This window comes from Barbus barbus (genome assembly GCF_936440315.1).
Source record: "Barbus barbus genome assembly, chromosome: 40".
NCBI lineage: Eukaryota > Metazoa > Chordata > Actinopteri > Cypriniformes > Cyprinidae > Barbus > Barbus barbus.
Window position 1 is genome coordinate 2,239,806 of NC_136718.1, and position 23,220 is coordinate 2,263,025.

Here is a 23,220-nt window from a genome sequence, read left to right on the forward strand (position 1 = left end):
GGAATTAATTAATATATGGGAATGAGAACAAAATCTTGCAACATAATCTTGGTTAAAACAACCAGATTTAATGCAATTTCAGTTTTATTTCTACCCTACACATTGCTCAATCACATCCTCCATAACATGAACAGATCTTTTTTTAAATCCTGCACACAAAATATCAAAATGTCCATCTTGGTAAGTATTCATATAAATTACATGAATATTACAAAAAAGAAGAAAAAAAAGTTTAAAATTCCTTGTGCTGTGTGTAATATACTGTGCAACTAAATTATGCGGTAACACTTTATTTTGATAGTCCATCTGTTGAGACTCTACTAGTTATCAGTAGTCATTTAGTAGCATGCCAACAGTGAATTAGTTGACATTCAACAACATTATTTCAACAGACAAGTAACACACATTCAACTAACTGCCAGTTGATTTAAAGGTTGTGACGAGTCGGCTGCCTCCCCCCTGTCCATCATCACACCCCGTCCCGTATTCGCCGCCCTTCACCAGGCTCCCGACGGGAGTGGGTGTGTGAGAGAGGAGGGGTGCTGAAACAACCAGGGCTGGCGGCGTGTGATGAGGCGCACCTGATGTGAATAGAGCCTCATCACTCATAAATGCCGAGCGCGCCTCTCCTCGGGAGACCGGTCTCTTCCCCGTGCATGCACGCTGGTGTCCTCGTGGGTCCAGGAAGGGTGCGTCGAGGAGGACTGCCGCACCCGTTAGGCGGCTGACGGGCCAGGATGCCGGGCCGTCGAATCCCCCAGAGCCAAGAGACGCCGCCGCCACTCGCTCCCGGCCCCGAGAGGGGAGCGCGTGCGGCCACCGGACTCCGCCCCTTCCCTGGACCCTTCCCTTCTGAACACTATCTTCCTGCACAAGCCCCGCGGCACAACGAGGACACCAGATTCCCCCGTTTATTTGGACACTTTTTTCCCCTTTGGACACTTTATTTTACCCCTTATTGTTTAATAAAAACCTCTCCGAGGCTTGACGCCACACCCACTGTGTCTGTTGTTTGCTCCTCCCGCCACAGTGGTGGAGAATGCGGGCAGGCGGAGCTAGACAGCGCAGTTGGGCAACATCTGATGACGTCATCCCCTCTCGCGCGCAAAAAGCCGTGAAACCCGCACGGGGACAGAGGAACGACGGGGACAGCCTCCCAGCCACCAAAGGGGTAAGTGACGTTCTTTCTATTGGTCATTTACCCTGTGGCTGGTTGAGGCTGACAACTAATAGCCGGTTTCTCTGTCCCGGTTCCGGCGTGGTGCGAGAGGGAGAGTTGCCCGGAGAGGAATCCCTGCCCCGCCCACTCCGACTGCTGGAGCCTGGTTGAGCAAGGTAGCACTCCCGCGTGGGCGGCAATCCTAGGACGGGGATGTCGCTTGGGGGGGGGGACGAGTCGGCTGCCCTCCCCCCTGTCCATCATCACCACCCCGTCCCGTATTCGCCGCCCTTCACCAGGCTCCCGACGGGAGTGGGTGTGTGAGAGAGGAGGGGCGCTGAAACAGCCAGGGCTGGCGGCGTGTGATGAGGCGCACCTGATGTGAATAGAGCCTCATCACCGCCGCCGTTTAAATGCCGAGCGCGCCTCTCCTCGGGAGACCGGTCTCTTCCCCGTGCATGCACACTGGTGTCCTCGTGGGTCCAGGAAGGATGCGTCGAGGAGGACTGCCGCACCAGTTAGGCGGCTGACGGGCCAGGATGCCGGGCCGTCGAATCCCCCAGAAGTGCCGGGAACCCAGGAGATGGAAGGAGCCGCGCAAGAGAAGCCGCCGCCACTCGCTCCGGCCCCGAGAGGGGAGCGCGTGCGGCCACCGGACTCCGCCCCTTCCCTGGACCCTTCCCTTCTGAACACTACCTTCCTGCACAAGCCCTGCGGCACAACGAGGACACCAGATTCCCCATTTATTTGGACACTTTTTCCCCTTTGGACACTTTATTTTACCCCTTATTGTTTAATAAAAACCTCTCCGAGGCTTGACGCCACGCCCACTGTGTCTGTCGTTTGCTCCTCCCGCCACAAGGTGCATTTCAAATTCTAATCTATAGATTTTACAAAAAGTGCCTGTTGACTGTCTATATGTTTTTCACAACAGATTATTAACCAATAGTCAGCTAACTTTCTGTAGACTGTGTTACCATCTTCTAAGTTGTCTACCAACTACTCAAAATCAGTGTCAGTTGAACGTCTACAGTCATGTCAACTCATGATCAAGACGATATTACATCATCCTTGGGAAATCGTGGCCTATTGGTTAGAGAGTCGGACTTGTAATCCAAAGGTTGTGAGTTCGAGTCTCGGGCCAGCAGGAATTGTAGGTGGGGGGAGTGAATGTCTCAATACCACGACTGAGGTGCCTGTCATTCAACTGTTTGTTTCAGATATTTCCTGCTAAAAAAAAACAAACAAAAAAAACAATAGAAGCCCAATAGAAACCATCACAGAAATTCTACTGGTTTCCATTAAAATACCATTATGAACCATTAGCTTTTTCCAGTAAAACCATTACAAAATTCATTTTTGTAGTGTGTTTTGGGCATTTTTCCAATATGATTTAACACCCCACCAATAGAATCCATCACATACCAGTAGACACCATTATAGTTTCCATTAAAACCAATACAATTCCCATCATAACCATTCAATCCATTACATTTTTTGGGCAGGGTCCTATTGTTTTTTCAGTAGGGAGATGGACACATAAACCAAGGATGTTGTTTTTCATGCTAAACCGGTTTAATATTTTGGATTTAGTTCGTTTTTTTTCCACAAGGCTACATTTTATCATTATCACGTGTTTTCATTTATCTTTATTTCCATATTTACATGCTGCAACCTTGTGTGATTTTCAATGAAATATTTGACTAATAAATTCGCTCGTTTTTCTCTAATCCTAAAACTGTTGATGCTGATCAAATATCACGCGAGTTTAATTTCTTTGTGCAGATCGGCTTATTAAAAGAAAAAGCTTATAGACGCACAAAGTAGCAATATTCCTCGTATTATTTCCCTGCTCTCGCCGCTTCACTCCAGTCCAGCGGGGGGCGCTAAAACACACGTTTGTTTGCCAAACACCATTAAACCTTAGAGGAAGAAGATTAGTTTCACCGAGCTTTGTTTTGTTTTGTTGTGGTGCTGTTTTAATACAATCTGTTAGAGATGTTATTTCTGTAAGTAGAAAAACAGTTTTTGAATCAGGTCAGTATAATATTCTCACCCTCACAGTCCTGACTAAGTGTTGAAGCAAGCAGCAGTATCTGGAGGAGTATCACCTGAACTGAGATCTGCTGTGAAGATGGTGTTTGTTAAAGAGGAGAGTGAGGAGAACACCAGTGAACCAGAATCCTGCAGAATAAAACACGAGGAACCAGAACCCAGGAGAATAAAACACGAGGAACCAGAACCCTGCAGAATAAAACACGAGGAACCAGAACCCAGGAGAATAAAACACGAGGAACCAGAACCCAGGAGAATAAAACACGAGGAACCAGAACCCTGCAGAATAAAACACGAGGAACCAGAACCCTGTAGAATAAAACACGAGGAACCAGAACCCAGGAGAATAAAACACGAGGAACCAGAACCCTGGAGAATAAAACACGAGGAACCAGAACCCTGCAGAATAAAACACGAGGAACCAGAACCCTGCAGAATAAAACACGAGGAACCAGAACCCTGCAGAATAAAACACGAGGAACCAGAACCCTGCAGAATAAAACACGAGGAACCAGGAGGTTGGTGTTTATTCTTCATTCATTGTTAATGACTGTTTGTGGCACATTAGGCTTACAAACCTCCGGGGTCTTGGGCTTGGGCTTGGGCCATATGAGCAAAAATTCATATTTTGGTATTTTTGGCTGATTTGCGGTATACGGTATATATCTCGGTATTTGGATCAAACAAAGTGAATGAAAGCATGTAGACATATGTGCAAAAAAGGGTTAAAACCACATTACATTGTAACATTGCAGTCTAAAAACAAAAATAATGCTTTTAAAGCAGAAGTTAAATTTAGGCTATTAAACTAAAAATTTTAATAAAAAGTAGGGCTGTCACGATTAGGACATTTGGCTGACGATTAATTGTCTAAAAATAGTCACGGTTATTGCAATTAATTGTCTGTTTTAGGGCTTTGGTGATTATGCCGATTATCGCGATTAATAGTCTGTTTTTTATGGCTTTCGTTATATAATTGTGATTAATTGAAGGGTTCAGTAAATATTTATGATGTTATCTTTTAATCTTTCTTTAGTGATTATTTTGCAGTGTAAGATTACATAGAGTACTCAATTCTAAGAATCGGCCGATACAGATCCAACACCACTACAAAACATCAATACTGTGTTCGTGGAACTAATAGTCACTCTTTTTTAAACCCTTTGTTAAACACAATCCACTAAATACTCACTTCCTCACTACAGAGAAAAACTACATTTGAATAAAAATATATACGCTATGAAATTAAACTAGCTGACTGTATAATTTATCAGCAAAAACTATACCTTGGAAACATGTTTAAATTGTATAATGTGCACCAAAGATTTTAACTATTTGTATTCTTACAAAACACATTCATGAAAATAAGATAGAAATCATGAGAAAAAGAAAGGCTTCTAATAATCTTTCTGTGTGCAAAACTTTGATAATGTGAAACACTTCAAACAGAGCGGCACAACACTTGTATGCACATCTAGGTTGAAACAACACGGAGTTGAGTCTGAGAGAGCAATGAACTCTAGCGAGATATAGTCATTCCTTTATCTACACATCAAGTATTATAATGGGAATAGATCATCCTGGAGAGAGAGTTTTACCGTGCTGACTGTCATAACTGAACGTGACGTGCTGTTTGAATGCTGAGCGGAGAATGACTGACAGCTGCAGCAGAAGGAAGATGTAAACTTAAATTTAACAATGTAAATATCATTCTGTCCCTTACATGAAAACCAAACTGGTGCTCTTCTGTTTCTTTTGGTGTATGACTCCCCCTTGTGCCGTATAAAAAGCACAATAATCAAGGTTGTCTGAAACAACCGCGGTTAGATCAAATAATTGTGATAATACTGTTATGGGATGATATTAGACTCAAAATGATTAATAAATACACGCACAATTATCCATGTGCTGCATACATTTTATGCATGTATCTTACTAACCACAAACAAATGCCTTTCAATTTGAGTCTGTGGAATTCAGGATTAAATGATTGTGCAGCGATTTAAACAAATATAGACATGTTTGTGTATAAAAATGTTCTGATCTGCATTAATACATCATAAATTGCTCACGCAAAAAGGAATCTGTGCATTTGTGGATCAGGTGACACGTACATTTTTATTTTATTTTTACATTTTTTTAATATTGGGTAAAGAAAACAAATATGTAAAATGTTAGTTGATTAACTTCAAAAAAAGAGAGTTTTTATTGATCAGATGTTGGGTTATTTTTTTGTGAAAAAAGGTATGTACCAGGTATCTGCATGAAGAGATTTCAGTGTGCCTGGAGCTGTAGGTATACAGAAATCACGTCAATATGTCTTAATGAATGAATAATGGATCTGATTAAAATCACCCTATTCAGTGTGGAGAAGTCACGCTCACAGTTCACACTGGACATTGGTATGCCACAGGATTTCACCCATCTGAAAAATGAATGGTATTTTCAATACCAGTGAAAATTCACGGTTTTCGGTACCAATTTCGCAGTTCACTTTCTCCTTTCCACAAGCGCTTGCTCGCTCTCCCGTGGCGTCTGTCATTGCTATGCAACCATGAACAGAGGAGCGCAAAACGAGAGTGCCGCGTCGCTTTCCGCGCGCCCACATTTGAAATATTTGCATATGAACGTGAATGTGAACGGCCCCTTATGGCAACGTGACATTAGCCTAATCAAAAATAATTTCCATTTGTGGCTCTTTCTTGTCAACAAGTGGATTCAGAGCCATCGCATTAGCAGCGCCGCCGGTCGCCATGTTTGTGTTTTTAGGTATGTAAGTGAATGTCGTGATATTACTGATCATGTGAAGATTTTTCAGCAGCGCTGAAAATATACATTGTAGGGGAAACACTGGATGCACTAGAGTCTAGATACACTGGTTAATTAAAATAGTCCGTAGTACAATCCATGCTGATAAGCCTGAGCTCGGGCCAAGCATCATGTGAAAAGGATGATTTTTCCGAATGAGGGAGTAAGAGAGGATTGTAGGGCCAAACAATAATAAAACACATCTCCAGAATAAAGTCATTATAATGCAAGATTAAACTCATTAAATATCCAGAAAATGTTTGAAATAAATCAAAATTCAATTTCGATAATAAAGCTGTTTCGAGAAAAACTGGCTATTTACTTTAGGATCATTGATGGCTGTGTACGCCTCCATCCATAGAACGAAAGGACTGTAACTGTACAGCCGTTAATGGCAATGCCGTATGGTTTTAGTTTAGGGCAGCGGCTATTTGCACCTTGAGAAATTAGCAATAGATGCTGTTTAAACTGTTATAAGTGCAAATATCCATAGAATATATCATATTTTCACTTGGAGAGCATCTATTTACACTAAGTAACAACAGCAGCATTTTTAGAGATGTTCATATGCTAAAGTGAAAATAGCCGTTCTATACATGCTGTAAAAGTAGCAGATGTTTGCAAGAAGTAAATAGTAATTAGACGCTATTTATAGGCTACTTATAAACAGATGGCGAATCAGCATTGTCAACTTCTTCTTTGCAGCCGACACTGACTCAGAAAACAGTTTAGTAATAAGTAGGCCTAAATAAAACATATTCTAGCTATTTTTCCCTAAACATTCATTGTCATTCCTTTAGCCAGCAGGCTTTATGCTATAGCCTATAAAAGGTTCATTGTTTTAATATAGTACAGTTTAAGTTAATGTAATAGTTTAATTGAATATAAACGTGCAATTACTAATGGCTTAAATGAGCGACTATAATAGCCATTTAATGATGATAATAATAATAATACAAGGAAGGAATAACTGACAACGTGCCGTTAAATTACAGAAAAAAAAACCCCACCAAGGTACAATCACAACGTTCTTGTTTGGAAAAATTAATAGAAGCTATTCTGTGTCCTAAGACTAGTTAAGTTAGAACAAGTTCAATAAAACATTATTATATTTCTACGGGCAGAGTAAATAGCCAAACCAAAAAGAAACAAAGAAAACACAATGTAACATTCATAAAAGCGTACACAATGGAATACGCACATGTGAGTGGGGCTAGTGCCATCTTTCTTAGGCTCAGCTGCATGTGGATCGCGAGCTGTGTGTGTGTGGATTGGGCAAGGCTAACCGGGCGGAACGAAAGTCTCAAAATTGAAATGACTCAAATAGAATTGACTCAGAAGAGATGTGAATGAATGCACGTGCGTCGCCTGATCCACAAATGCACATTTTAATCGCTATATGCACAAATTATGATAGTTTAATAAAAACTATAACATTTGTATTCAGAAATATATCTCTATTTGAACAAAATGCTGCACATTGATGTAATTCTTAACTCCGCAGACACTGATTGAAAAGTATTTATTTCAGTGTAGTGATGCATGTGTGAATTTTCCAAATCGTGTACACGTTAATGAATTGCACTGGGCATTGTTCATTGGTAGATGAAGGTCTAGTGTGGGCGTCTGAAATGCTGCAAACTGTGAAAATGTCTCAAAATACATATGAACCAAACAAGACTAATGCAAACAAGATGTCAATAAATGCACGTGTCACCTGATCCACAAATGCACGGATTCGCTCGTCGCAGCACTCGTTCTAAATGAAGTTTAGAGGAGAATCGCAAAGTAAAAGCTCATGCACTTCTGACAGCAAATTGAAAATGGCTTTCTAACATTTACTGATGGAGAATATACCTGTAAAATGTAAGTTATGTATTAAGGAAAACATCTCAAACACATTAAACAGCACGAGTAGCATCTCTATCAGCAGCACACATTTCTGCCACAGAGCCGCTTTAAACTGAAACTATAAACTATAGGCTACTATATCTTACGAGTTTTTAAAAAGCCCTTCATATAAAGCTTTTCACGTTTAGAACAAATTGTATAATGCACTTTCTCTGCAGCAGTTCAGTCTGTGTCCTGTCCTCCCTAGATATTTTTTCAGATGCGCTCGTATCAAACTACTCTATATCGATATTAACGATATTTTATTATCTTATAAAAAATATATCTATATCTAACAAACTCGATATACCGCCCAGCCCTAGTCTGACCCCGCATCCCGTTCTTCTTCTGAGGTAAATTCTAGGGCAGTTTCCCGGACAGGGTTTAAATTAAGACAGAAGTAGGCTTAATCTAGAGTGGTTTTAAAAATGGCTTTCTGAAACACAGATTAAGTATCCTACAGATTCCTAACTCCTTGGCTATGGAGTCCTGAACTAAAATAAACTACATTAATTTAAAACCAACTTTGCTGATCTGAATTAGCATGAGAGAGGTTGCCTATAAAACATGGAATGAACAAAGAAAATCTTAAAATTAAATGGAAATGAGATGCAAATCCAAAGAAAACAATAGCAGTAGGAAAAAAAAAAAACCCGTTGCTGAAGTAGATAACGTTTTTTTAAAGCAAGCAAACTAAACTGCACACAACAGGAGTCGAATAAAAGAAAAGGAATGCATAGAAATCTCTTTGTAATGAATTCTTGCATAAATTCTTCCACTCAGCTGTTGTTGTCAGTTTTGCAACATGCAAATTATTATTTATGATGTTATACATAAAGCTGTTTTAGAGAGAGAGATGGTCAGAATTATATTGGCACCCTAAGAAATAGGGATGTGCAACAGCGATCGAGTACTCGACCGTAACAGCGATGATCCATCATGAAAACGATGATTGTGGAAAAAACTAAAATTTGATTATAGCAGCACTTTGGGCGGCACCCTGAGCTCTGATTGTTTAGCTTGCAACAGCATGCGGTTCAAAGTATAGACGTGAGAAGAAGTCAGGTAGTGATGTCTGGGTTAGCTACATACATATCTGATTAATCTAGTATAGGATGTGTTGGGATATTAACATTGATTAACATGCTGAACGCCCTACATATTAGTTTAGTTTCATGCTCAAATGCAATGCCCCGATATTGACCGAGTTATTTGAGACGGTCATATTGCTTTTAGATGCTTTTTTTTTTTTTTTTTTAAATACTGATAATACAGCAGTGATTTTTTTTTTTCATCTTATTTGTTCAACAGTAGGGATATTTCAATTAAAATAGTTTTCGTACTTAGTATGGCTTTATAGAATGTGAAATCTAAAGGCTAGTAAGTCCTTGCCCGAGTTTTCTTTTGTTTCGATGCCATAATTGTCTTTCTCTAGACAAGTGCCGCTTTGCGGAAAGCCCTTATATGGAGCTGGTGTGGGCGTGTATTATGCTAATCACTAACCTCGTGCCCGCGGGCGCTCTTTTAGAAGACTCCAGATTCACTAACAGAAGAACGAGTTTAAGAACAAGCTCATGTGCGTACGCACCTGTTGTGAATTAGGCGAAAAGTTTTCGTGAGAAGTTCAAATGTGCGTATAAATACGAAAAACGTATGCACTTATTAGTGAATGAGACCCATTGTACTTATTGGAATAAAAAAAAATCTAAATTGTTAATGCAGATATATCTTCACAGTTTTCTTTGTTCATATGTACCAAGGGTGCCAATAATTTTGATACATAAAGACTGGAAACACAATGTTAATCTGAAGCTAAACCTGCTTCATGTTTGGTTTAATTTAAGCCTCAAATTATGCTGCCTTCAAGTGCTATCAGAATTATCGTAAATATGAGTTTCCTAATTGGAAATTGGACGTGAAAAAAAGAGTGAGCAACAGCAAAAACATGTTGCTGTAGACAGGCTCATTCTGTGCAAGCAGGTGGCGCTTTAGAACAGACTTTATATATAGGAAGACTGTGCACTTCTAATTGACCCTTTTTGTGCCGACCACGATTACGTCACAGCGCTAGCTGGAGGCAAAACAAAGGGAAAACTGGAGGCAGCCCATTCAAACCAGCACAGATTCGGCTACATAAGGAACTTAAAATATCATCTTGTTGTGATGTTGGGTGCCAGAATCGACATAGTACAGGCTCCAATTTGAAAATTTATTGCATACCTGCTGCCACAAGGTAGCTGAATTTGTCCACACACTGCAAAAAAAAAAAAGAAAAACTGACCAAAAAAGGTCTAGCAAAAATCCAATTATTTATTTTTCATATGCAAAATTGAAAAGTGACAAAAGTGCAAAATGTATTGAAAACAGACGTTTCAGCCCATGCTTTCTTCAGTGCTCATGAGGCAAAAAAGCAACACCACACTTATAAAGACACAATTGCAATTGTTGACAGCTGATCTTAATCAATGAGGGATATTTGTCATGCCAACAATTTCCCTTCACAAAAAACATACAAGATCCATCTCTTCATTTAATCCTGTTGGGGTTAATGATTTTAACTCAAAAATCCAAAAAGCCTCTCTTTGTAACAAGTTTCTATCACGGTTACCACCTCTCCTATGTAAAAGAACCCCCCTCAGTGCCCAGGAATTTGAAATCAGAAAAAGAGTTTTGCAGACTCAAAATGATGAAAAACCAGTGAAGTATGATCCTGTCTCCTGATAGCGCTCATATGTTCAACAATTCTAGTGCGCAATGCACGTTTTGTTTTTCCAACATTCCTCACACTGAGGGTCTTTTGGCATTGCAATATTTTCTTGATTTACGCATTGATGATGAAGGTCTGCCAACCAAATTTATTGTGGATACGGCTGAATTGGTTTTGACAAAGAACTATTTCCTTTTTTAGAAGAAGTTTTATTTACAAATTGAGGGCACAGCAATGGGTGCCACTATGGCCCCTGACTATGCAAACCTATACTTTGGTTATCTTGAAGATCAATATGTCTTGAATAATAATCCTTTCATTAATTAATTGGTATTGTTCAAAAGATATATTGATGACTGTTTTATAATCTACAAAGGCTCTGCCAGCGATTTCGAAGCTTTTGCCTTGTATATGAATTGTCTTAGGCCATCCATTAAGTTTACCTATTGCGTGGGGACAATAGACATACATCAAACATCTCTGTGATCAATGGCCAACTTTTATCTTCTCTATATAGAAAGGAAACTGCAAAAAACAGTCTTTTACATGCAAAGAGTGCTCATCCCATGCCATTACATACATAGCCTGCATCTTCAAATATGTCCATCACATTGAATTTTTAACTTACTACTTGTATTTTGGCCAAAATTCATAGCTAACGTTAGTGAAGCAGTCAGTGGAATCTTTCTGCCTCCACCTAAACTCCGCCCACAGAAAATGTCACAACAGAAAAAGGGTCTATAGAAACAGCGTTTACAAACTTGTGCTCACGACTGCGAATTGGCCTGAAAAATAAGCCGTTTTTATCACTGTTTGAGCATAAGAAACAACAATTATGAGGCAGTTGTTGTCAGATTCATTGATGATTTAAAATATGAAATTTTAATTGTAAGCTTGGTGAACAGTTTTGGAGAATTTGATGTTTCCCCATTCAAAGAGATAGGAGCTGCACTTGCATGCCCGAGAGGCATTTCAAAGATGGCAGCCGAGTGAAATGACAGGTCTTAAAGGGACTTTAGCCATTTTTCAATACCATGTACACAAAGTTCGGACTTGCATGCTTGGTAGTTCGGACTCGGGAGTGTGAACTCCTGGGGACAGGAGGACGCAAGTCCAGTAATTCTGCAACTTGAGCAGCAGTGTACTTGACAACATCAGTCAGCTTGCCTTGGCTACTCCGCTTATCCTCACTATATGTATATTTACAATAAGACGAAATATGATATTAAACCCCACTGCCTCTTTTCGTTTTCATTTAAACATATTAATAGCCACAAACATGTTTCATGCAACACGTACACACATTATAATAAAACATAATGACATCAGACACCACTGCCTTTTTTGGTTTTCTTCACTGTATGTATACTTAAAACAAAACCCTCTTTTCACTTTCATTTTAAAAATATAAAACATATTAACGTGGTTCAGGCAATATGTCCACATATACTCTGATTATCTTCACTGTATGAATAATAAAATGAAATATTACATAAAGCACAACTCAAAGCCTTTTTTGTTACATAGCCTATCAGTTTTAATGAACAATAATGAGCATTATAAAAGTATAAGTATAAGAGACTTATCTAATAGGAAATAAAGACAAAAGCTAACAATTCAGTCAAACATATGCTACAAAGTCAGCGCTGTACTATGATTAAATTAAATAAATACATAAATATGAAACATAACTTTGTGATCAGCCAAAATGATCTGACCTGGAACAAATAATAGATTCATGAGACATCAAATCAAAGATTACCTGTTAGATAGACCCAAAACAAATTTTCATTCATGTTTAACAACTAAAAGAGCCAGCAGCAAATATCAGAAGGACAAGCCGAGGTGAGGCACTGCTGTTTTAGATTTAGTTTGCTGTAATAGAAACAGTCTTTAGAGCTACTGAATAATATACAGTCAGGTCCATAAATATTGGGACATTGACACAATTCTAACATTTTTGGCTCTATACACCACCACAATGGATTTCAAATGAAACGAACAAGATGTGCTTTAACTGCAGACTGTCAGCTTTAATTTGAGGGTATTTACATCCAAATCAGGTGAATGGTGTAGGAATTACAATAGTTTGCATATGTGCCTCCCACTTGTTAAGGGACCAAAAATAATGGGACAATTGGCTTCTCAGCTGTTCCATGGCCAGGTGTGTATTATTCCCTCATTATCCCAATTACAATGAGCAGATAACATTTACATTTACATTTATTCATTTAGCTGACGCTTTTATCCAAAGCGACTTACAATTGCTATATATGTCAGAGGTCGCACGCCTCTGGAGCAACTAGGGGTTAAGTGTCTTGCTCAGGGACACATTGGTGTCTCACAGTGGATTCGAACCCGGGTCTCTCACACCAAAGGCATGTGTCTTATCCACTGCGCCATCACCACCCCCAGATAAAAGGTCCAGAGTTCATTTCAAGTGTGCTATTTTCATTTGGAATCTGTTGCTGTCAACTGTCAAGACGAGATCCAAAGAGCTGTCACTATCAGTGAAGCAAGCCATCATTAGGCTGAAAAAACAAAACAAACCCATCAGAGAGATAGCAAAAACATTAGGCGTGGCCAAAACAACTGTTTGGAACATTCTTAAAAAGAAGGAACGCACCGGTGAGCTCAGCAACACCAAAAGACCTGGAAGACCACGGAAAACAACTGTGGTGGATGACCGAAGAATTCTTTCCCTGGTGAAGAAAACACCCTTCACAACAGTTGGCCAGATCAAGAACACTCTCCAGGAGGTAGGTGTATGTGTGTCAAAGTCAACAATCAAGAGAAGACTTCACCAGAGTGAATACAGCGGGTTCACCACAAGATGTAAACCATTGGTGAGCCTCAAAAACAGGAAGGCCAGATTAGAGTTTGCCAAACGACATCTAAAAAAGCCTTCACAGTTCTGGAACAACATCCTATGGACAGATGAGACCAAGATCAACTTGTACCAGAGTGATGGGAAGAGAAGAGTATGGAGAAGGAAAGGAACTGCTCATAATCCTAAGCATACCACCTCATCAGTGAAGCATGGTGGTGGTAGTGTCATGGCGTGGGCATGTATGGCTGCCAGTGGAACTGGTTCTCTTGTATTTATTGATGATGTGACTGCTGATAAAAGCAGCAGGATGAATTCTGAAGTGTTTCGGGCAATATTATCTGCTCATATTCAGCCAAATGCTTCAGAACTCACTGGACGGCGCTTCACAGTGCAGATGGACAATGACCCAAAGCATACTGCAAAAGCAACCAAAGAGTTTTTGAAGGGAAAGAAGTGGACTGTTATGCAATGGCCAAGTCAATCACCTGACCTGAATCCGATTGAGCATGCATTTCACTTGCTGAAGACAAAACTGAAGGGAAAATGCCCCAAGAACAAGCAGGAACTGAAGACGGTTGCAGTAGAGGCCTGGCAGAGCATAACCAGGGATGAAACCCAGCGTCTGGTGATGTCTATGCGTTCCAGACTTCAGGCTGTAATTGACTGCAAAGGATTTGCAACCAAGTATTAAAAAGTGAAAGTTTGATTTATGATTATTATTCTGTCTCAATACTTTTGCTCCCTTAACAAGTGGGAGGCAGATATGCAAACCGTTGTAATTCCTACACCATTCACCTGATTTGGATGTAAATACAAAATTAAATTACTCAAATTAAAGCTGACAGTCTGCAGTTAAAGCACATCTTGTTCGTTTCATTTGAAATCCATTGTGGTGGTGTATAGAGCCAAAAATGTTAGAATTTTGTTGATGTCCCAATATTTATGGACCTGACTGTAGATGAAGCAGCAAATAATAAGGGATGCTTTTTTTTCAACAAAATGTATGTTAGATAAGTGTAGATGATATTTAATAGTAAGGGATTTGTGTCTATTATGTTTTAAAAATTATATTTTGAAGATCAATGTACCTCATTCATGAAAAGTTTCAGGGAAGTATAATTTATAAAATTGTGTCAAAAGGAACAACATTTTATATAGAAATTGTCTTTACACTATTACACCAGTGTTCACTTTTATGTACGTTCACATTTCTCACCTTTGTTTTTTCTTTTTGGTTTTGTTTTGTTTTTCAAGTTACTGACAAATAAACTGTTTTTACTTTTATTTTAGATTTTATTGAAGAAAGTGAGGAGAATGAAGAATTGAGTCAAGATGAGGAGAAAAATCATGTCAAAACTGGAGAAAAACCTTTGAGTTGCTCTCAAACCAAACCAAAGAAAAGAGGGGCCAAGAAATCTTTCACCAGCACTCAGTGTGGAAAGAGTTTGACAAGCAAGCATAGTCTTGATGTTCACATGAACCTCCACACTGGAGAGAAACAGTACAAGTGTTCACACTGTAACAAGAGATTCAGTCGGTCAGGACAGCTGAAGAAACACAAGGTAGTCCACACTAGAGAGAAACCACACACGTGTGTTCAGTGTGGGAAGAGTTTCACACAAAAAGCAAGCCTTATGATACATATGAGAATTCATACAGGAGAGAAACCATTCACATGTAATCAATGTGGAAAGAGTTTTGCATACTTGGCAAACCTTAAGGTACACATGAATATCCACACTGGAGCAAAACCTTATAAGTGTTCACACTGTGACAAGAGATTCGTTCAGTCAACACATCTGAAAACACACGAGAGGATCCACACTGGAGAGAAACCGTACACATGTGATCAGTGCGGGAAGAATTTTGCACGGAAAGGAATCCTTATGACACATTTGAAAGTTCATACAGGAGAGAAAATGTACACATGTAATCAATGTGGAAAGAGTTTGAAATGCAAATATAGTCTTGAGCTTCACATGAGAGTTCATACTGGAGAGAAACCGTACACTTGTGATCAGTGCGGGAAGAGTTTCACACAATTAGCAAGCCTTAAAAAACACATTAACATCCACACTGGAGAGAAACCGTACTCTTGTGATCAATGTGATGAAACATTTTTGAGGGCTTCAGTCCTAAAGAAACACCTGAGATTTCATTCAAAGGAGAAGACACATTCATGTTACTTGTGTGGAAAGAGTTTTTCATGTTTTTCAATTTTGAAAGTGGAAGAGTACATGTGCTTTGATTGTGAAAAGACTTTTACTTCAGAAACCTGTACAAAACTGCATGAGAGGATTCACACTGGAAAGAAACCTTATAAGTGTTCACACTGTGACAAGATATTCAGTCAGTCATCAAATCTGAAAAGACATGAGGTGATCCACACTGGAGAAAAACCTTATAAGTGTTCACACTGTGACAAGATATTCAGTAGGTCAGGAGACCTGGAAACACATGAGAGGATCCACACTGGAGTGAAACCTTATAAGTGTTCACACTGTGACAAGAGGTTCAGTCAGTCAACACATCTTAAAACACATGAGAGAATCCACACTGGAGTGAAACCTTATAAGTGCTCACACTGTGACAAGAGATTTAGTCATTCATCAAATCTGAAAACGCATGAAATGATCCACACTGGAGAGAAACCTTATAAGTGTTCACACTGTGACAAGATATTCAGTCGGTCAACACTTCTGAAAACACATGAGATGATCCACACTTGAGAAAAACCTTAGAAGTGTTCACACTGTGACGAGATTCAATAGATCAGGAGACCTGGAAACACATGAAATGATCCACACTGGAGAGAAACCTTATAAGTGTTCACACTGTGACAAAAGATTTAGTCATTCATCATATCTGAAAACGCATGAAATGATCCACACTTGAGAAAAACCTTAGAAGTGTTCACACTGTGACAAGAGATTCAATAGATCAGGAGACCTGGAAACGCATGAAAGGATCCATATTGGAGAGAAACTGTATCACTGCACTGAATGTGGGAAGCGCTTCAATCATTCATCTGCTCTACACAGTCGTACAAAAAAACAAAACAATCACAGTAAGGCCCGTACACACGGAGACACATTTAGCTGTATACAATTTTTTTTTTATTTTGTCCAGATGGATCCAGCTTTTTGAGAGCCTGAAAGCACTATTTTTTTAAACCGGGTCCCAGAGTGGATAAATCTGAAAATGACACCTTTGCGTTTTGTGTGTACAGCCAGTCCGTATATTTTGTGAAACAATGATTTCATCACCCCATGTCTCGACCCTAGTCAGACCACTATGTCACGTAACAACAACAAACATGCTTGTGTTTGTGCTGCAGAAGCTACTGAGCCTATTAGCTTTACTAACTAGTTTTTCTTGTTATTATGTTGGGTTTGTATACAGTGCGCAAGGTTTATGCACATGCTCCAAGTCGTCTCCTCTGTTTTTGGTCTATCTCTGTGGCAGAGTTACAGCGCCACATACTGGTCTTTTGAGTCAGTTTCAGTGGTTTTGTGTGTACGTAGATATTTCTTGGCACGACGCTTCGTTTGGATGAGGCCTAAGTAGATCATGTTTAGATCCAGCATTTCCAGATCTGATGCTGCCTAGAGCTGTGCAAATAATCGAATGCAATGATCATGCACATCTCGTCAGTAAAGCCGGTTCTGTGATTAGTAGTAAATCTCCATCACGTGCATTCAGATAGAGCGACGTTTACTACACAGAGCCGTAGTTCACTGACAAGCTAAGCAATATCACATTCATAATCGCAGGTGATTCATCGCCTATATTCAACGCGATATTGCATAGCTTGTCAGTGAACTATGGCTCGGTGTAGTACATGCCGCTCCATCTGAAAGCACATAATGGAGATTTACTATTAATCAGCTACTGACGAGATGCACATGATCATCACAATTGATTATATGCACAGCCCTACTGTCATGTAGCTTTGCAACTGATTCTTCTGTGCTTCATTTGTAAGTAGGAATGAAAACCTGAACCCGGTATTAAACCAGCTCTGGGGCTAAATTACGAAAGACTAGTATCTGTTAACTGTTCTGCTTTTAAGTGCTTGGGAAATTAAGGAAATACACTTACAATTTACTATTGCTTCATAAATATTATCAAGCTAACTGTATCTTGCCAACCATTTCTACATGCGATAATATCAAGACATTCATCACTGATGCGTTTGCATCAGATGGATGAGATCCTCAACAAATGTATTACAAATGACAAATTGCTTTTTTCTGAAATCTGAATAAAATTTTATATTTTCTTTGTGCATATACCTTAATTCACCTTGTACAATTATTCACTGTTTATGTAATTATATTATATTGTTTTTGTTTGTAATTGAAAATGTTTCAACAATGAGTTCATTAAGAGCATGCATTTTGAAGCAGTTGATTTCAATGTTGCAGATCTGCCAACCTGTATGCATTTTGTGTAGTGGGCACGCATTTTGACTTCAAAGTACGCAGGTATGATTTGTCACTTTAAACTACACAAAAACCTGGTGACGCCTTTGTGCACGCACAGTAGCCTACTTAAAGGAACACTCCACTTTTTTTGGAAATAGGCTCATTTTACAACTCCCCTAGAGATAAACAGTTGAGTTTTACCATTTTTGAATCCATTCAGCCGATCTCCGGGTCTGGCGATAGCACTTTTAGCTTAGCTTAACATAGATCATTGAATCGGATTAGACCATTAGCATTTGGTCATAAAAAATGACTAAAGAGTTTTGATAATTTTCCTATTTAAAACTTGACTCTTCTGTAGTTACATCGTGCCATATATGCCTAGAAAATCGCAACTTTTTATTTTCTGTCGGTCTTAGTTGCCTTCACACAAATGGTACTCCAAAAAAAAAAAAGATTGCTGGAATTTGCACTCCTGAAATATATGTTTCTCAATTAGGACAAAAAGAAATGCATCATTCAGAGAAATAATGCTGACAACATACAGTACTTAATTAAAAATAAAAATTAAAAGCTTAATTTCCAAGATGATGCATGGTGAGCTTTGAATTTCAATACAGTATAGAGCAACATAGTAACAGAGGCTTGTATTGTAATATTTATTGTATATTCAAATCAATTTCTGATATTAATAACAGATATATGTTCATGTTTAATATTTGCTGCGCAGTTGCATACAGAAATATGTTTTGTGTTGTATCAGTTACCACCTAAACAATTTAATATACACTGTATATGGCTTATCCTGCTTGAAAAGACTTTAAACATTGCAGATAACAGTTGAAGTAAAAATTAATTTACACACACACATCCTAAAAACTACTCCTGTGTGACTGATACAGATCGGGTGATTTTCAGTCAGTGTTTTGGTTGTTAGTAAGTGATGCTCTCTGCTGGTAGGGAATAGTAAGATGCCCGATCAAACACTTCACCGCCTGATGACAGTTTAGAGCACAATGAGAGATCCAGTCAGAATATAAACTCTTAAAAATAAAGGTGCTTCACGATGCCATAGAATAACCTTTTTGTCTAAATGGTTCCATAAAGAACCTTTAACATCTGAAGAACCTTTCTGTATCACAAAAGCTTCTTTGTGGTGAAAGAAGGTTCTTAAAAAATAAAAAGGTAAGGAAGAGATGGCTCTTTAAAGAACCTTTGACTGAATGGTTCTTTGTGGAACCAAAAATGGTTCTTCTATGGCATCGCTTGAAGAACCTTTTGAAGCACCTTTATTTTTAAGAGTGTAGATCGGTGGTTTACACCAAGTACTGTAACATGATAGATATGAAGAAGCTGCACTGTAAAGGTCCTTGCACACTGAGTTCGAAATTTTCATATACATTTTTCATATTCGTCATCCTTTCCTATCAAACTGTTTGCTACTCACTAAAAAATGTTGGGTTAAAAATAACCCAACTTGGTATAGCACCTTCCCTTCTATGGATTATTTTAACCCAATAAATATGGTTAAAATCCAGTTGGGTTAAAACTTACCGAACAGTTGAGTTAATTATTTATATTAATTCAGATCAGTATTTTTTATATATATAAAATTACTTAATAAAACTACATTATAAAACTGCTTTGTTTTCAAATACATATTTTGTTCATTTAAATGTGCAAATACTACATTTAACAAATATTTTGAAATGTAAAACATTTTAGTAAGTACTGTAAATTCATACTGTATGTTTACAAAATAAATGTAGAAGAATGTGTAAAAATATTAAATTCAAAACACAAAAGTGCACATACAACTAACATATTTTCAAGATGTACAGGGAATTCAAAACCAACAAATGTGTCTCAATTCATACTCATAAGGTAATGCAATACACTCTGTAGTCAAGAAAAATAAATAGAATAGCAATTAAAACTGTCATGTACAGAAGATAAGCAGTCATTTATATCAGAACTAGATACTTTTGCATATACAGAGTATAAAATGCAGGATAATGAAAATAATATTGATCCTGAAAATAATTTACTTATCAATATTAATAACAGTTGCAGTTATTATACAGAGGAGCAATTCAATATAACTTTCCAATTAGAACATGATATATCAATTATCCACTTTAACAGTAGAAGTTTATATGCCAACTTCCAGAGTATTAAAGAATATTTGACTCCCGTCAGGAGTCTGGTGAAGGGCGGCAAATACGGGACGGGGTGGTGATGATAATAAGGGGGGAGGCAGCCGACTCGTCACAATATGAACATAAATTGTGGTGTACCACAAGGATCGGTTTTAGGTCCAAAATTGTTTATAATTTACATCAATGACGTGTAGAGTATCAGATATACAAAAATTTATTTTATTTGCAGATATAGAAATATTTTCTTTTCCAGGGATAATTTACAACAGCTTTTGGAAGTGATAACAATAGAAATTAATAAATTAAAACGGTGGTTTGATGTAAATAAATTGTCTTTAAATATAAGTAAAACAAAGATTATGTTATTTGGAAAACATAAAATAAACCCTAAAGTGGAACTGAAAATTGATAATGTAAGTATAGAAAGAGTATATGAAAATAAGTTTCTTGGTGTAATTTTAGGCCACAAGATATGCTGGAAACTACAAATAAAGTATGTTAAAGCAAAACTAGCAAAGATAGCAATTCTGAACAAAGCAAGGCATATTTTGGATAATAAATCAATGCATATTCTGTATAATACATGTATATTACCATACTTAAGTTATGGTGTGGAAATTTGGGGAAATACCTACAAAACTAATAAGTATTGATAATTGATAAGTATATTACAAAAGAGAGCAATCAGAATTATTAATAATGTGGGATGTCTGGAACAGACCAATGCATTATTTTTACAGTCCAATATATTGAAGTTCATTGATTTGGTTGAAAACTGCACAAGTTATGTTCAAAGCAAGAAATAAGTTACTTCTGGGAAACTTGCAAAAAATAGTTTGGAGCAGGTGTTAAAGCATTGTATAAATATTAAGCAGTTAAAACTTTGTATAAAAACACTTTATTAAAAGGATATGTGGATGTATAGGGTGATTGTCAAGTCAAGTCTGCTTTATTGTCAATTCTTCCACATGTACGGCACATACATACAGAGAATTGAAATTGCGTTACTCTCAGACCCTTGGTGCATACAGTTAACATTTAAGACACTGACAGTAGATGTTCAAATACAGATAAATACAGTTTAAACATATGTACATACAACTATACAGATATACAATGAGGACATTGTAGAAAAATAAAAAAAGAGATAGATAAAGTGGCATAAGGCACATGGCAGATAGAGTGCAAACCAGTTAAATAAAACAAAACTGTGCAGATATATGTGTATAGAGTGTATATATATATATAGTGCAAGAGGAGCTTATCAGTCTGAGGACATTGTAGAAAAATAAAAAAAGAGATAAATAAAGTGGCATAAGGCACATGGCAGAATAGATAGAGTGCAAACCAGTTAAATAAAACAAAACTGTGCAGATATATGTGTAGTGCAAGAAGAGCTTATCAGTCTGTTAAAGTGACAAAAAAAAAATTCTCAAGACTATCCGAAGAGGTAGTTTGCAGTCAATGCCGGATGAGGTAGTGATCAGTCCAATGCTGCACAAGTGACAGGTGCTGGTCAGTTTTTAAGTGGGGGGGGTCGTAGTATCAAAGTTCAGTGTTGCATGGGGTAAAAGAGGGGAGGGGGGGCAAGGACGGGAGGGAGTTCAGCTTCCTGACAGCCTGATGTATGAAGCTGTCCTTCAGTCTGCTGGTCCTCGCCTGGAGACTACGCAGTCTCCTCCCTGATGGCAGCAGACTGAAGAAGCTGTGTGTCGGGTGGGTGGGATCACCTGCAATGTGGAGGGCTTTGCGGGTGTGACGGGTGCTGTAGATGTCCTGGAGGGAGGGGAGAGAGACACCAATGATCTTCTCAGCTGCTCTGAAGTAACTTGTGGCAGGATGCGTTGCAAGCGCCATACCACACAGTGATGCAGCTAGTTAGGATGCTCTTGATGGTGCCTCTGTAGAAGGTGCACATGATGGGGGCCGGGGCTCTGGCTCTTCTAAGTTTGCGGAGGAAGCAGAGACGCTGCTGTGCTTCCTTGGCCAGTGCTACAGTGTTGTTAGTCCAGGAGAGGTCCTCAGTGATGTGCACACCCAGGAACTTAGTGCTGCTCACTCTCTCCACAGTCGCACCGTTGATGGTCAGAGGGGCATGCTGAGTGTGTACTCTCCTGAAGTCAACAACAATCTCCTTCGTCTTCTCCACATTCAGAGAGAGATTGTTGTCACTGCACCACCCGGCCAGGCGGCTCACCACGCTCCTGTAGTTCGTCTCATCTCTGTTGCTAATGAGACCCACCACAGTCGTGTCATCCGCAAACTTAATGAAAAGGTTGGAGTTGTGTGACGGTGTGCAGTCGTGGGTCAGCAGAGTGAAGAGGAGGGGGCTCAGCACACATCCTTGGGGGGGCCCCAGTGTTCAGTGTGATGGTGCTGGATGTGTTAATGCCGAACCGTACTGCCTGAGGTCTGATGTGGTGCATGACTAGCCGTTCAAAGCACTTCATGAGAATTGGAGTAAGTGCGACTGGACGGTAGTCATTGAAGCAGGATGAAGATGACTTGTTCGGGACTGGAATGATGGTGGTAGCTTTGAAGCATGTGGGGACAACGGCCTGATTTAATGAGATGTTGAAAATGTCTGTGAAGACATCAGTGAGTTCCACTGCACAGTCTCTCAGTACACACCCAGGAATGTTGTCAGGACCCGGAGCTTTGCGTGCATTGATCCTGCTGAGGGATCTCCTCACACTGTCCGGGGACAGCGTCATCACCTGGTCGCCGGGAGGAGGTGGAGTCTTCTGTGCAGTGGTGCTGTTTTGTGCCTCAAAGCGAGCAATGAAGGCATTCAGCTCGTTCAGCAGGGGGATGGTGCTGTCACAGGTCTGTGGTGGGGGCTTGTAGTCCGTAATGGTCTGTATCCCCTGCCACAGGCTCCGCGTGTCTCTGCTGTCGCTGAAACGATGGGCTATCCTCCTGGAGTACTGTCTCTTGACCTCTCTGATGCCATGGGAAAGGTTGGCCCTAGCTGTCTTCAGGCCCTCCTCATCTCCAGCTCTAAAGGCAGCGTTCCGAGCCTTCAGAAGTCTGTAGACCTCCCCTGTCATGCACGGCTTCTGGTTGGCCCTGACAGTGATGGACTTTGTGACCGTTACATCATCAATGCACTTGGTGATGTAGGCAGTGACAGTCTCTGAGTACTCTTGGAGGTCTGTAGTGTTGTTGTATGTGGCAGCCTGTTT

General features: G+C 39.3%; 1 protein-coding gene across 1 annotated transcript; it reads left to right on the forward strand.

Annotated features, from left to right (window-relative positions):
• The first annotated feature begins 3,064 nt into the window (after positions 1–3,064).
• Positions 3,065–18,319, forward strand: LOC306859596 (uncharacterized protein). The gene is made up of 2 exons (XM_079400706.1): positions 3,065–3,732; positions 14,740–18,319. Exons 1-2 carry the CDS (start codon positions 3,294–3,296, stop codon positions 16,176–16,178), a joined length of 1,878 nt encoding a protein of 625 aa, XP_079256832.1. The 5' UTR covers positions 3,065–3,293; the 3' UTR covers positions 16,179–18,319.
• Positions 18,320–23,220: the final 4,901 nt, after the last annotated feature.